The sequence below is a fragment of the Sylvia atricapilla genome, chromosome 2, assembly GCF_009819655.1.
Source record: "Sylvia atricapilla isolate bSylAtr1 chromosome 2, bSylAtr1.pri, whole genome shotgun sequence".
In the NCBI taxonomy this organism is placed as follows: domain Eukaryota; kingdom Metazoa; phylum Chordata; class Aves; order Passeriformes; family Sylviidae; genus Sylvia; species Sylvia atricapilla.
The window spans coordinates 11,476,949-11,493,297 of record NC_089141.1 but is presented as its reverse complement, the minus strand read 5'-3'; the positions used below and the strand labels follow the sequence as shown (position 1 = coordinate 11,493,297).

General features: G+C 41.4%; 1 protein-coding gene across 1 annotated transcript; it reads right to left on the bottom strand.

Moving 5' to 3' along the window:
* Window positions 1-868: 868 nt before the first annotated feature.
* Window positions 869-14,480, bottom strand: NSUN3 (NOP2/Sun RNA methyltransferase 3). The gene is made up of 6 exons (XM_066338178.1): window positions 14,102-14,480; window positions 13,603-13,774; window positions 12,401-12,744; window positions 11,034-11,188; window positions 10,385-10,506; window positions 869-1,507 (listed from the first exon to the last, which is right to left on the bottom strand). Exons 1-6 carry the CDS (start codon window positions 14,478-14,480, stop codon window positions 1,237-1,239), a joined length of 1,443 nt encoding a protein of 480 aa, XP_066194275.1. The 3' UTR covers window positions 869-1,236.
* Window positions 14,481-16,349: the final 1,869 nt, after the last annotated feature.

Sequence of the window (16,349 nt, the reverse complement as noted above, 5' to 3'; positions counted from 1 at the left end):
TCAAATTGCATGAAGTTTACAGCCTCTCAAGTTTTCAGAGATATTGCTGACAATTTAACCCAAAAGGGCCACCTCAAACATTTTGCATCCCAAAGCAGGGGAGAGGATAACTGTGAAAGCACACACAGCAAAAGGTGAGGTTTCAGAACCTCTGATGCATTTGTTTGCCTCAGCAGAAGGTGCAGCAGCGTTTTGAGGGCAAACTCTGTAATATATACATATATGAAGGAAGGCAGGTTTGGATTTGATATTAAAAAGAAATTCTTTACAGTGAAAGCAATGAGGCACTGGAACAGGCTGCCCAGAGAAGGTGTGGATGCCCCATCCCTGGAAGTGTTTAATTTAAGGATGGGACTTTGCAACCTGGTCTAAGGTGTCCCTATCCACAGCCAATCACAGTCCCTCTGTGATTCTGTGAAATTAATAAATGTACAATGCCACACACCCCCATTTCCATACAAACAACTCATCATCTACCTCTGTTCTTTAAAATGTTTTTAAAAACAATGATGATCACTTTCCATCTGAGAAAGTGATGCACCCCTAGGGAAGAAAGGGTTCCACTCTGCTTCAAGACAAGCACAGGCTGGAATATGTACACCATTACTCTTATAATTTGTATTTTTGTAAACTCAAAATAGAAGAATATTAACAAATTAAAAAAAAAAAAAAAAAGCTGGTGTTGATCTAACAGATGCTGAAATTTGCATCAGTAAACAAAAGACACCTTTGTTTTTTAAGTAAACAACTTAGCAAATATGAGACCTGTTCTGCCAGTGCTTGCACATGACACTGTACATACAAAGCAGTTCTTGTAGAAACACAGATTCTCTAAATGCCTTTAGAGAGAACGCAGGATTTCCATGACTTCAGACCACTGAAAACCATTTATTTAAAAATTATACTGTATTAGAACCAAGTTAGTAAATAAAAGAACCAAACCCAATGCAAAACTACCACATTAGGCCTGTGTTCTAGAATCCAAATCCCTTTAAAAGCAGCATCTTGAAAACAATACGAAGCTCCCCTGATTTCCTGAGAACTTCTCAGAGGCCCACAAGCTCACGCTGGAAGGCACATTCAATATTTTAAGTTAAAATAAGTTAAACTTCTTGCTTCCTTTTGATCAGGAAACTGCAGCACTCTAAATTCAGTTGCCTTGGACGTGTTCATATACCCATACTGTATTTAAATCATTATTAATTTATCATATAAATTATATACAACCAACAGGCATCAGGTGGAGGACACCTTCTTTAACTTAGCCACGTACATGGGACCCCAGGGTCTCCCTTTCTCTGGGAGAACCAGCAGTTCATGCTGCTGTGTCCCACTGAGGAAAGTGAATTCCTGGGAAACAGCTCTGGCCATCCCACTGATATCCACAGGCATCACATTGCTGCAGGAGCTCAGGATGAGATTGATCACATCACTGTTTTCTGCCCTAGACAGGGTACACGTGGAATAGACCAAGGACCCACCAGGACGCAGAGCTTCCACAGCAGACCTGCGAAGAACAACAGGAAAAAGGGGGAAAAGATCAGCATCAAAAGTGACAGACTGCTAGTGGGAGAATGTGCAGACTTATAAATCCAGAGTATAAATAAATATGACAAAAATAACATTGTGGAAATGTCTTAACTGTATATAACTGACAGTTCAGGAAACTACCAACACAGTCTCGCTTTTCATTTATTATTATATTCTCAGGTAACTGAAGGTATTTTTTACACCACAGTGACAAGTAAAAAGCAGCATCCATTCAGAATATACATCAAGCATTCCTGTGCTCAGCACTGCTGTGAAAATGCTGCAACTGCACACAAAATGGGTTACCCCACATCAAAAGGACCAGTCAGACTGTTGGCAAGATGCTTGTGTGAACCTGCAGTAACAGCCTGAATTAATGACTGGGCTGCAATTTTAGAAACATTCCTGCTAATTCTACAACTTATTTAGCAGGTAAGAGGATTTGGGGGGTGTCACTGAGCCGCTGCTTTTCAATCTCATTTTTTAAGGATCATATATAATTTGTTTATGTGCCCATCACTTATTAAACCATTGACAAATCTGGACTAAACAAAGGCAGAATAGTGGCTTAAAGCCTGAAAGTTTCACAACTATGAGGGTGGATGGAGGGAACAGAGGTTCTTTATCACTTTACCACTGAAACTGAATTTAAATGAACTGTTTATTTCCCATCACAGTAGATCTGCCAAGTCCTTATTCAGACACATGAAATGCAACCTGTGAGTATAGAAATGAGATATGCAAAATATATTCACTTACTCCAAATTAAGAGAGTAAGGAGAAAACTCAAAAATCTTGCACCACAGAAGAGTATTCTTCAAACATGGCAACATAACATTTCTAAAAGAAGCAGCTACACAAAAGATTTATTTGCTATTAAAACACTGTCTGAAGATAAATCCCATTAAATCATACATTTTTGAGCCATTTTTGGCTCAAAGACTGAATTGTAAGCTGGTATACAAACAGATAGTACAGGCAAATACCACATTAAATACAACTGTTTCCTCAATAAGATTTCTTTTATTTGATAACAAGAAACTCAGAACAGGTGAATGGTGTAAATGACACTGAATAATCAGAGATTTGTACATAATACTGACAAAACTGTGCTCACACAACCCCCACAGCCCAGGGAAAAAAATATCCTGGACAAATAAAAAGAAGAAAAGAAACAACCACCTCCTCAAACCAGATGAGATGAGCAGCCCTCAAATGCAGAAAGTCTGATTCCAGCCTAGATAAACAAAGACAATGCCATGGAAACAGCAGTTCTTCCAGAAACCAGCTGAGGACTTCCCAAAGGGTGATAGCTGACCAAAAACAGTTGAGAAAGGAAAGAAGAAAATACAAGGGGGGAAATGATAAGCCCTTTTAACAGAATTGGAACTTTTTTTGGGAAAATAATCAATAAAGAAAAGCTTCAGCACAAGGAGGATCAAAGCTGCTCAGAAAGTCTTGTCCAAAATAATGTGGGAACACCAGGACAAAGATTGCTTCAGACAGTGATAAGAGCAGGTGAAAACTCCTGAGAATTATACCAAAGCTGTTTCTCTTGGGAGTGTACACACTACCTTGCTCAATTCTCTTATGAGTCTTGGTTATGATGATCAGCAAGCCAAGTATACATTTATGATTTTACTTAGTGTAAAAGGACAGAGCTCTCTTAACTGATGGTGCTCTAAGAAAAATACGTTTTTAATGTCTCTGTCACATCAGCCTTCAACAAAAAGATGGAGAGATGGAGCATATCCAGCCTTAATCAGGGAACCATTCCAAGTTCAGCCTGTCAAAGGCAAAACCAGCTTACAGTGCACTTAGGTTTTCAGTTTAACTGGGCCTAGTGGACTCATTTGAGGCTACTCTGAAAAAAAATCAGTAAAGTCTGTTAATCAGTTAAAACTGGAAGCTTGTCTCACACTCCTGAGTAGCTTTTTAAAGCCTGCAGAAATGTTTGAGAATGCTCCTGCCACAGGCTGGTAGAGCACAACATTCACACAGCCACCTTGAGAGAGTGAAAGGTGGAAGCCTGATATCCCTCTCAGCTCTCATCTTCTAAAATTCTGCACTTACCAGTAGGCATCTGAATTGCCAGATATTCATCTTGGCATCCCAACACACATTTACTCCTTAGAGGGCTCCAAAAGGAGCAGCTCTGGACCCAAAAGCTGCCCCATTTCTCTCCAGCTCCTTTCCCTGCTAGCAGCTGCCCATCTAAAAGGGCAGGGCTCACTCATGCTGCTGCTCTTGGCCTGTCTGAGGAACCACAGTGAACCCACATATATGGAATTAACTAAATTAAAGCAATACAGGAATGTGCAACCTTCCCTTCTTGTGAAAAGCCAGCATGATAAGAGACCCTGCTGCCCTGTCTCTTGGCCTCACATCCATCTGGGGAAACTTGAAATCAATTTTCCCCCCCCATATACTGGATCTTGCTTTTTATCTTTCACATTAGAACTCAAAATGAACACAGCTGAAGTTTAAATGGGCTCTCATAAAGTCGAGCTGATCTACAGATTATCAGAATCCACCTACATAACTCATTTTTGACAGATTTTCCCCTGCCAGCTACACCTTTTCCATGCATGCTGGAGTGCCAAGCCCTCAGGGCAGCCAGTAAGCTTGGGAATGTCTTAACGTGACAATTGAGATGTACTTTTAGCAGACCTGAGAATTTTACTCAGAGAAGCAGATAATGGCAACCACTTTCCTACCTCTAAGACAGCACCTAGACAAGAGAGAAAATTCTTTTACCATGTAAAGTGGGAAAGATAAAAGATAGAAAAAGTAGATGCAGCTACAGGTTACAAGGTTAAAAGCCTGGACATTTGCTAAATGTCCTTTTTTCCCATAGAGAAAGCAAGAATGCCTCAAGATAACATTTTCAAGGGCACTATGCTCCTCCAACTGAGTCCATCAGGGGAAGACCAGCACAGGGCTCTGAAGGAAAACCTGAAAATGTCACCTCAAACCCCCCTCCCCATATCTAAACCTCAACTTGTGCATCTTTACTGGCCCATGACCCGAAAAGGTCAGTGCAGCTCTCTTTATTTGGAACCTAAACCAGGAATTTAAATATGTGAGGAGAATGACTTCAGGCATCAAGGTTAATCAATGTATCTATCCATCTTGTCAGGTGCAGCAACAGTTGTTTCAGTGCCTGTGCTCAAAGTCAGCCCGCCAGCCCTGATTAAGCCGTGCTCAGCTGCTGATAAACCTGCAGGGAGCTGCAAAATTCCAAGTGAGGAAGTGCTGGGCTCAAAGTCACACAGGGTGACACTGAGCTGGGCCAGCAGAGCCAGGGAGTTTGGTCCTCTCCTTGTCAGCAGCACAGAGAATTCGTTCAGGAAAGGATCTGATCGTCAGATAATTTGTTCATCAGAGAGTTGCTAAAATACATTTAAGAAACTTTCTCTCTAATCACAGGAAGAAAACAAACTCATCCAAGGGATAGGTTGGAGATGAAGCATAACTTAGTTCCACTATAGTCCTACTATAACTCCACCATCTAGGAATTAAGATTTCTCTTTCATTAGGAATCCTAATTATGGACACTTTGCTGAAGAAGTCAGTGCCTGACACTTTGTGACTCCCAAAAATGGGAAGTCAAATCTAGAATGATTCAGATGCCAAAATATTTTTCACCTTCTTCTTATTACAATGCCTTATTTAAAAAAAAAACCCACATTATTTAAAGGTCGTTAATCTGCAGTTCTTTTTCTCTTAGTGGCACACATGACATTTGTGTTTATTAAAGAGCTAAAACTTTCAGCTGAAATAAAGATCTAGTTAATATCCTAATTTTATTTCAGGTACATGTATTTCCTGTAATGCATTTTACAAGTTTACAGGCACTACTACTGCAAGGTTTCATGCTCCACCTGAAGAAACATCAAAACACACACAAGGAGCCCTGGAAACTTTCTGGAGCCTTTTTCTGTCCATCTCATTCAACAAGTTCTGTAAAACAAATTTAACATATGCAGATTGCTCCTCTCCTTTCTAAATAAAATGTCACAGCACTAACACAAGACAGGCAAAAATTACTTTCTGCCTTTGCAGAGTGTGTCTCTGGGTACAGGTTCACATTGCACTGTGGAAGTCAGAGGTACAACAGATGCATTGATCTATTCTTACTCCCTGGATACCAGAAGTAGTACCAGAAAAGACTTTGGAAAGAAATATATTATTTCAAAGATCTTTTTATTTTCAGTTTATTTCTCAAGATGTACTAAATTAGGGAAAACAAAACAGCATTAACTGTTTAATATCTCAGGGGAAAACATGATCATGCTAGAGCCACGTGACAACCCCAAAAATCTCTTCCTGGCAACTAAAGTGTAGTTAGCCAGAACTTAAAAAGGATTTTTCTCACTGACAGAGAGATGCCTTGGTGTCTCAAACATCCTTTTAAAAACGGGCAGACACAAAAATATATATTTCATACAACAGGTAGCACCTGCATGTTCAGCCTATCCTCCTGTACCTGGGTTTATGCTGCATGCCATGGGAAGGGGCAGCATTCATTATGTTAATCATTCAACCACTTTCTGCATTAAAGTGAAAAGATGACACAATTTTAGGGCAATTTTAAACTAACACAACACTTCAACAGTGCCATCTTTTGGCAACTACGATGTATTTCTGTTCAATAGGCAAGATAATGTCTCATCAGAATAAAAAAATGTCAATTCTATTCTTTTAAACTATCCACATTACCTTTTGCCTCTCACAAGAGTCCAGATACTTTGTGGCAATATGACCTGCATGTTAAAGGTTTTGGTTTTTTTTCCTTTGAACCCAGAAAAAATGATACAGAAAATCCTTCAGTGTCAAAAATATTTTTTTAATTCTCTGAGATGGGCAGTGACAGTAGTTCAAGCACTCCCTCTGCTCCTCTCAAAGTAAACTTTGCTCCTGTGGGGAAATACTGCAGCTCAGAATAACAGGAGCATCGTGATTTTTCAACATTAAACTGAATTATAAATAAAAGGAGACACAGGCATCAAAACTCCCTCAACAACCAAAACCCACAAAAAAATGCCCAGACAAAATTTGTCCTGAAAATCCTGATAAGCAGCATTTCTATTGGAAATAACTCTATAAATTATTCTAAAGCAAAGACCAAACAAACAGCTTTTGATTGTAGAAGTATTGATCTTTCTCCTTTAATGCATGGTGACTTCAGGAATACTCATCCTGTTAAACAAGGATATGAGACAGCCCAGAAGGGAGAATGAAAGACCTTTGAACCCCACTAAAGAGAACTTTGGGGTTAGTGGTTATCCTCAGAGCTCAGAACACACACACAGAAAGGGCTCAAGGTGGAATTAAAGCAAAATTTATGCCTGAATTCAAATATGTGATCCCCAAAAGCTGCTGAGTAGCTTATTTGTTTAGTCATACAGTTATATATTCAATAAACCTGGATTTGCAACATATCCTAAGGGATCCGTAAGTTATTCACAGGGTGCTGCCACACTTAAAATGAGAAACCATTTATTTTAACATCTCGGACAGAACACCTGGAGCCACAGCAGTGGCCACAGCACTCACTCTTTGGGAAGAAATTCCAACCAAAAGTGTTGTGGGGAATGGCACAGCACAAACACACACAAAATATTCAGCTTTTGTAAGATAGAAAGTGGCTAAAGAATCCTATAATCCACAAAACCCACAGCAGATTTGTTGGTCCAACAGTTGGAATTCTTAAAAGTTCCCAGTGGAGCTAATTGAGAAGATGGTTTTGGACAATAAAAGGATTAACTGGGCAGCAACAGAGGAGCACAAGGAAAAGATCCAGGGGTAAGAGCTGAAGATGTGATGAAGCAATTCTCACAAGAATTTACTCCACACATCAGAAATGGTATTGTGGTGACATATGCTAAATATGTGATTTTATATTTATAAACACAATTTTGGCCTTCACTCTATAACCACAAAAAAGCCCAGCTAAGAGCACACAATTCCTCTCCTGCAGAAAACGCCACAATTCAGTGAAAATACAGAGCTGTTTAATTACTCAGAGATGCTGTGCATAGAAGAGTTCCAGCACTCTGAATGCCTTTGCTGAGTTTTCTAAATTGCATTCTGTTGAATTTCTTTTTTGCTGAGCCCTAACACAAGTTCCTTTCAGCTGCAAAAACCAGCCTAAGAATAATTACAACATCCATAACAGTTTAACCACTACGTAATTGGGCATTCAAGCTTAGCCCAAAATTTAATTTCTTTCTGAGAACTGATAACATTGGTAAATCTGCTTTTGGGAACCACCGTATTTTGTGTTAGCGTTTAGCATCAGGAAATGAATATTCCTTTTTTTTTAGTTTGCAATTTGTTTTCTGCACGAACACCAAATAATAACAAGATCTGCACTGTGTTCTTGGATTAGAGCACTCAGCAGGGATGCTTTGCTTTGGGTACAAGCAATCATTACAATTTCAATTTCCTTCAAATCAGTGGCGCTCTCATTGCTTACAACATTTGCTGTTCAGCATTTATATCACTTATTTACATTTCAGATTTTATGCAGGCTGCAGGAGGAAGACTGTTGCATCAGTTTATTCCAGATCTTAATTCTCTGAAGCCTCTATGTACTTAATTAATTACATTCTATTGCAAACCATACTTTTCCCTCCTTAACTTCCCTCTTTGATGACCCCAGCTTCCTCCAAAATAGATCCATAAAAACAAATTAGTGATGAAGCATTTCCTTAATTAAGAAGGAGGGAATGTCAAATTTTAGGCTCTTGCTTGACAGAAATAAAACCAGAACTCCACTTTGCATTTCACTCTTCTCATTTTTATGTTACACTTAATCCTCCTGCTAAACTGAAATTATGCTTGGTCCCTCAAGCTTCACATTCAAATCACAGGATGGTTTGGGTTGGAAGGACCTGATGATCATCCATTTCCAACTCTGTGCCATGGGCAGGACCACCTTTCACTATCCCAGGGTGCTCCAAGCCCCATCCAACCTGGCCTTGGACACTTTCAGGGATCCAGGAGCAGCCACAGCTTCTCTGGGCACCCTGTGCCACGGCTCACAACTCTCACACGGAAGAATTCTTTCCTCCTATCCCATCTAAACCACTCTCTCTCAGTTTGAAGCCATTCCCCTTGTCCTGTCACTCCCTGCTCTTATACTGTATTTCTTACCTTACTCTCAATAAAACTGCTGGGATTCAGCCTCACACTTGGTTCTGTTTACAGATACAGGAACCAAGGTCAGGAAGAGCTGGGAGCACAAAGCACCAGGAAATGGGAGCCAATGAACCAGACTGAGCCCTGCAGGAGCTGCCTCGCGTAAAAAGCAGTACAGCTGGATTGATCCATGGAGCCCTCCTGAACACTACTGGAAGTAATGGAGAAGGGATTCCAACTCAACTTTGGATTTATAATCATGCACTCTACTCCTTAAACAGAAGCTTGAAAAGGGAGGCACTGCAGAATTTTAGTTCTAATGCACCTGTCATGAACCATTCGGCCTTTTCTGATCTTATTTTATCATTTCCTTTTTCCCCTTTCATGTGGCATCTGAGATGTCCTTAGAACTGGGAATTCATTCTACAGTGATCAGGTAAAAAGAACATAACCAACCAGTGGACAACTATTCCTCAAATATTTTACCCAATAACCCGAAGAACCCAATCAATAACACCTATATCCTTTACCAATAACCCTTTTATCCCATTACCCTCATAGACTCTAATTCTTGAAAGTAACCCTCCTTTTACTACAATTTATATAGCAAAGGTATTTTGTCTTTACAAATGCTTATTACTGTTGCTAAAGTAAATAATATTTTCAACAGAAAGTTCTCTCTCTGTTTAGGAATAATTGAATTAAATCTGATTTGGGCTGACAGGAATGTATTTTTTTTTTTTTTAAACAAGGTTTCTGCTGTCATGAGTTTTCCAGGATTACAATGTGGAATGATTTATGCAAATTCTGAAAATTTCTCTGCATGATGTATGCTTCCTTTTGCTACGGGTTCACAAATTGGATTTTCTATGTCAGATATTGAAAAGGGAAAACTGAAACAGGTCAGTGTTTTAAATGTGATTGATTTCTTCAAAGGAAATGGATGACATGATGCATTACTGCAATAAGATCCTTATATTTCTGTTATAAATCACAGGCTTCTGCCAGGCCTCATTCAACTGGAAGTCTTGCAAAACTATCTTGAACTGCAAAGGGAACTTTCCATAAAAAATGTCCTTTTTTTTTTTCATAATATGTTATTTTTCTCTCAATTTGCTTTGACAGATGGACTTCAGGCACGACTGTTACTCCACAAATAACACTCAAGTTTAGAAGCTTTTATTGAAAAGTCACTCTTTTTCTCCCCCCCTTGAGAAAAACTGTGCAGTTTGAAATGCTTCACAAATGCCAGCCCATGGCTGGTGGCATTAAAATGTGTGATACACAACAGTCTGGCTTTGGATTATTGGGGGGATGCTCTCAAAAATAAACAATCCTCTCTTTCCCTCACCAAACTTCACATTCTTTCACTTTTTTACCCTATAATTAGGAGTGGGACCCTTTCTGTGCTACAAACAATCAGTATGGAATATATCCAAATCCATTTTAGCTGGGTCCACCTAAAATATTTGATTTTACACCAGACTGTTGTGAATCATATGCAAATGGACATTTCTGTCAATGAGTTAAGAGGACCAAGGCCTCACTGCTGATATCCTCAGATCCACTGGTTATTCTAAACAGCATCACAACAACATATTCCTGACATCATTTTCAGAGGAGGAATCCTGGGTTCATTTATTAAATCTTCCCTCCATGTAATTTTCATTAACTGCAGGAAGCTCCTTTAACTTTTTGCACTTCTCACCTTAGAAGCTGGAACTGCAGGGAAGACAACTCCTTCCTTTGCATGAGCCTGAGCACAGCTTGCTGAGAGTCAGCAGAGAAGAGCCAACTTCTGTCATTTGAACAAGGAGCATCAACCAGTACCTAGACAATTAATAGAGTCAAATAAAAAATAAAAAATCTCAACAAAGACGGTTACTTTTTGAACACCACGTGCCAAAATATATTCAATGTTCTTTTGCAAGTGTTAAGAAAATCTTATTTTCCCTTTTGGGGGGTGAAATGATCCCACTGCTATTTTTAGATGTTTTTATCAGGTTAGCAGGTAGGGAGAAAAAAAATCAGTATTCCAAAAGAAAGATCTACCTGAGCAGCTCCCTCTTGTTCTCCTCCCCTTCCTAATTACACATCTTTCAAAGATTACAGCTACAAGGTCTTCAAGAATTTCCTCCCAAGGCTGAATGGCAGCATCATCCAACACAGGAATAAATGCACAACAAGCTTCATAGTTTCTTGATGCTCTACAAATGCTGTACATTACTTTATTCCCCTTGATAGGGCAGGTATTTTTGTGGGGAGCCAGGGGAAGAAAAAAGAAAATTAAAAAGATAGCAGTATAGGAAGAAAAAGAGTAAGAATGCAGAAATACAATTTGCCAATAATAATGTTACCTTGTCATAAAATTCAGGCTGAAGATCTCCAATCTGTCGACCATCCAGTTTAGAGACAGTTATCAAGTTAACCAAAGGATCTGGGATGAAGGATTCTAATGTCTGCTCCAACCATCTTGACCTCAAATCATCATATTCATTACAGTGAAAATGACCTTAGAAAATTAAGTAAAAATAAACAAACAAAAAGTAAACACCCAAAGAGAAGTCTTTATAATTTTTTTCCTGTTTTGTTTTCACAAATACAAGGAGTTAAACTCATTCTGAAAGTTCTACTGCATTGGACTTTACACCTTACGTGTCTGTGTTATTGCACATTTTAGAATACTACTGAATTTTTACAAACCTAAATAAATTTCAACATGCTCCTGCAGAGCAAACCCTAAATATTTACTAGAAAATCCTCCTAGCGATAGATTTCCACAGTGAAACAAATGTTCATCATGAGCCATATCCAAATAGTGAGTGCCTTCCTCGGCTCCTTGAGCCACCATCCAAATGATGTGCACACTCTGTATCATTAAACTGCCTTTTAAATAAACAAAGCATCAGTTTTGGTATCTTAAGGTACACCTCAGCATTCACTGAAGAATTGTTATTAAGAATCAAATTCTTCACATCTTCCATTCTCTGCAGACAGAGGGTGGAGTGTTAGGTTTTTTCCTAAACCTTCTGAAATGACAATTCCTATTTAATCTATTTCATTAGCATCACCTCATTCCTCCAGAAGAGGGAGGGAAACCAGTTGTCATCAGCTGGTGCAGGTGGCTATAGTAATGTTCTCAGCAACAGCATAAGGTGCTGTCAACAGTTTGAAACAATTATTACCCAACCCAGAAAATAAACTTGGAAACAGCAATCCCAGCTTGCTTTAACTCCTTGGCCCAAGCTGCTGCTTGCTGCTGCTTCTAAACACTCTGATTATCTCAGAATCCTTCTCCAACCAATTCCTGCTCCCTTTGCAGGCTCCCTTCGCCCACACCTTGCACATTTCATTTCTTATGCTCTGCTTTGCATCAGCACACTTAAATTTACCTGCAATATTTGCACAGCACTGATAAAAAAGGCAGCAGAGGAAAAGAAACAAAAAAAGTATTCTAAGATTGCAGATTACTTACATCCCTGTGGCAACAAATTGCCATGGCTTTAAGTAACTTCTGGAGAGGTAACAGTGGAAAAAATAATCCACAGTGCTACCCCACTTTTGCCTGTCACTCTGCAGTAACCTATGTTAAAGTAACGACTGCATTTGTAATCCTCCTTTAGGCAAAATGATTTCATAAAATCCTTATGAAACAGCATGGAACTAGGTGGAATACAAACTGCTGCTTGGTTTTTCATCCCTCACCAGCACCTGGCTCCATTACCTGGATAGGCACACTGCAAGATAGCCACAGATTTTCCCCCTGGTGCAGCACAGAGATCCAGAACATCTTCCCCATCCTGCACCTCCAAGGCCAGCACAGGCAGCAGCGAGGCAGCATTGAGAAGGTAATAGTCTTTCAGCCTGCCAGGCTGGTGTTTCTGAGCAGGGAATCTGCCAGGAGCTGCCCTGCTGTAGCACTTGAAGGCTGCTGGCAGGTAGGGCAGAGCTGCTGGGAAGGCAGGATAATATCCCTGCTCAGCCAGGCTGCTCTCCAGGCCGGGGCTTGGGCTGAACCTGTTCAGCAGCAGGGCGTGCTGCCAGCACCACGGAGAGGTCAGAACATCTCTAGGGTGAAAAAAGGAAAAGCCATTCAATATCCCATCAAATAAAACAGTGTAGGAAGCCTTTACTCACAATCTCACCACTGGGTAATTCTGGTGTAATCAGAAAATAATAATTTTGGCTAAAAAATTAAACAGGAAAATTATTTCAGTAGGAAAGCAAGCCATTAGGTTTTGTAATTATTGTATTTTAAACACCAACTTCTTCTGCAACAAGACATTTTCCATTTTTCTTATTTTATGTAGAATATATAAATGATGAAGCATAATGCTGTCCCTGACTATAAAGTACTTCCCTAAGGACAAAGCATAACTGTAATATTAGTTGTAAACAACAAAAATAATCACACATACATTGGCTTTACACTGCTTATTCCAGCCAACACTAAAATGTTGTTTTCACAAATGTTCTTTTTTACATTTTATGTTCTGCAAACACTGCCCCAGTAAAACTAAAATCAATAGGTATTTTTGGAAGACAGACAGCAGTGTATGTGACAGAAACACGATTGCTTGTCTTTCAGTTTGCTCTTTCAGGCCTTTCTTACACAGATTTTCCCCCTTTCTGTTTGAATTCCTATTCGTAATTTTTCATTTAACCTAAAAAAAAAAAAAAAAAAAAAGATTCCTCAGTACATTCACTGCTCAAAGCAGGAAAAACACATTGATCCAACTGAACAGTTTTTACGTTGACTCAATTAAAACTAATGCTATACATGTACACTTTTTGGTTTTTAATAATGAAGTTCCTCAGCAGCTGTGTGATCAAGACCCAAACTAAGTGACAGCCCTTGCCATATGTGTCACTGCTAATTCAATTCCTTATCTCTCTCCTTCCTTCCATCTCCCCAAAGCCACAGACCTGACACTGCTCCACGCATCTCCCAGTTCTGCTGTGTACTGCTTCTCAAAGTGATCCAGAACCACCTGACAGATTTGCTTCTGCACCTTCCCTTTTGTTTTCTTTTCCAGCTTCAGAGAAAGGAAGAAAGAAGAAAAGTAGTAAAGCCAAATTAAACCCTCTCTAGTTCTCCCTAGAATTATAAAACATTTTACTAATTACATCAACTTGGTATCAATGATATAAGAATACTCAAACATTAAGACCACATCATCATGTGATCAAGATGTAATAGACATTTCAGAGAGCAAAGTTAAGCTATAAGGGCACTCTCCTTCCCTGCTCAGCTGGTTAATAAACACCCCTCCATACCCACTGTGCTGATCATTCAGTTGCTCCTGGGGCTCTGATGGAGTTTAACCGAGGAAAGGAAAGGAAAGAGCTTTTGGTTTCTAAGCCACCCCCAAGGGAAAACGCTGACTTTCCCTCCCTGAGGGCACCCAGCAGCGTCCCGTCCCACCGCGCTCCTTCCCAAGGCGGCGCAGGGAACGCGGCAGGACCTTAGCTAGGCCCTCAGGGCCGGGAATTCTCTCTGCACCGGAGAAGCCGCCCGCAGGAGGAACAGCAACCCAGGAGTGCGGGGCGGGGGGACGCAGGGAGCGCTCCCGGGACGGGCGGAGTCGCACGGCGGCGGAGGAAGGGGCCGGGGCTCTGTCACCGCGCTTCCGGCCCCGGCTCCTGCCCCGGCCCCACCTCCCCGGCCCCGGCCCCGGCCCCGGCCCCACCTCCCCGGCCCCATCTCCCCGGCCCCGTCTCACCTGGCCCGTGTCCCGCCCGGCCCGGCCCGGCCCCAGCGCGGCCCCGGCGCGGCGGGCGAGCGGCAGCGCGGGCCCCCTCATGGCCCGGGCTCCCTCATGGCCCGGGCTCTCCGGGGCGGGGCAGCGCCGAGGCCCGGCCCTCCGCCTCCTTCCCGCCGCTGTACGGCGGGCACTGAGAGCTTTCCGCAGCGCCGCGGAACGGCGAGGGGCAGGGACGGAGCTTAAAGATCAGCTGGTCCCAACCCCGCCGGCCAGGGGTGGGGACCCAGCTCCGCAGAGGGTGATCAGGTCCCCATCGAGCCCGGCGGTGAACACTGCCACAGTTAAGGCATCCCACAACTTCCATGGGCACCTTGTTCCCGTGTCTCACTATCCCCACAGTAAACAAACACACACACACGCACAAAAATCCCCCCCAAACCACCACCACCACCAACAACAACAAAAAAAGACCCCCACAAAAAAATCAAATAAAATAAAATATTAAATCAAATAAACAAAACAAAACAAACAAACAAAACACCACCAAACAACCACTTCCTAATTTTTTGCCTTTTTTGGTTTTTTTTTGACCCTGGGAGGCTGACTTGCCATCCCGACCCCTCTGCTTCACCAGTAGGCAAACCAGGATTAGACAGCACCTGGGCTCTCACTTCATCAATTTCCAAAAGTGACCTTCAACCCAGCGCCTGCTGGAAGGTCTGATCCACACTCCCCTCACCATCGACGCTTGTGCCTTGTCCCAGACCTTTATTCCTGTCTGGCCCGGGCTTTGGAATGCTGCTCAGCTCACCTGAACCACACCGGAGATCAGCTTAACTCGCTGCTACTGCCGTGAGAAACTGCTGGAGGCTTGAGAATTCTTCACAGAAATCTCTCACACACTTTCAGATAAAACGTTCTACAGGGATGGGAATGAGGAGGACCACTGTACCCCAGTTCAGCTGTCGTTGGTTTAGCAGCACTAAAATCTGAGTCTGCTCTCATCCGATCCCTTCATCTGGACAGAATTTGAGACCTGCGAACTGCTCTCCAAGGAAGGGCATCCTGCTCTGCTGGCCTGCTCCTGCTGCAATCACTGCGTCCTAGCAAAACAAAACAAATCCTCACACACCCGCCCTTTCGTGCCCATTTGCCAACTCTCGCTAAGAGCAAGCAGCAAACTTGTTTAAGAGTAGTTTTAATTAAAGCTTCTGCAGGTTGACCTCAGCCTTTAAAATCCAGACTGGAAAGGAGTGCAAAGGTAAAGGCAGGAGTGCTACTGTATAGATAAATATTTGAGTTTCAGGCACCAGCTAATGAAGACTAAGTGGTTTTGCTCACCTCATGCAGATTAGCACCAGGCTTGAAAGCTTTTTTATAATGCTTCTGTCAGGGTAGTGACAAAGGGCCTGGAGGCAAAACAGAGACCTCTTACATCTCAAACGTGAAGGAAACGTGGAAGGCGTTTTGCTAAGTGAGTTTTACCAACAGATACAGAACAAAACTGGTATAAAAAGTAGTTCTCTGTGGCTGTAATTCTGCCAAGGCCAGTACCATACCAGCAAACTTACATGAGAACTGAAATTTACCGTACCAATAAAACAAAAAGGTCTGCTGAATGAGTCACCTTCCCCTACATCTATGGCTATATTCCACTATATGATACATGGTACCATTGGTGTTACTGTGTTGAAACCAGATTTGCACCAAAGCAAAGAAAGGACTCTGCCTCATCAGCACCATCACAGCCAAACTGCAAACAGCAAAAATGCATCTTGTATCTCTTTCACGTGCCACTGTGGATAAACTTATTTCAAACTACATTAACAACAGGCTCTGTTACTTATTCCATCTACAAATGCATCTTTTGAAATACTAGTGGGCAAGTTTTATTCAAAATAGTAAAGTATTTCAAATTGAATGAACCCCAGGAGCCAAGAAGTTAACATGATGGCAGTTGTTGGGTAG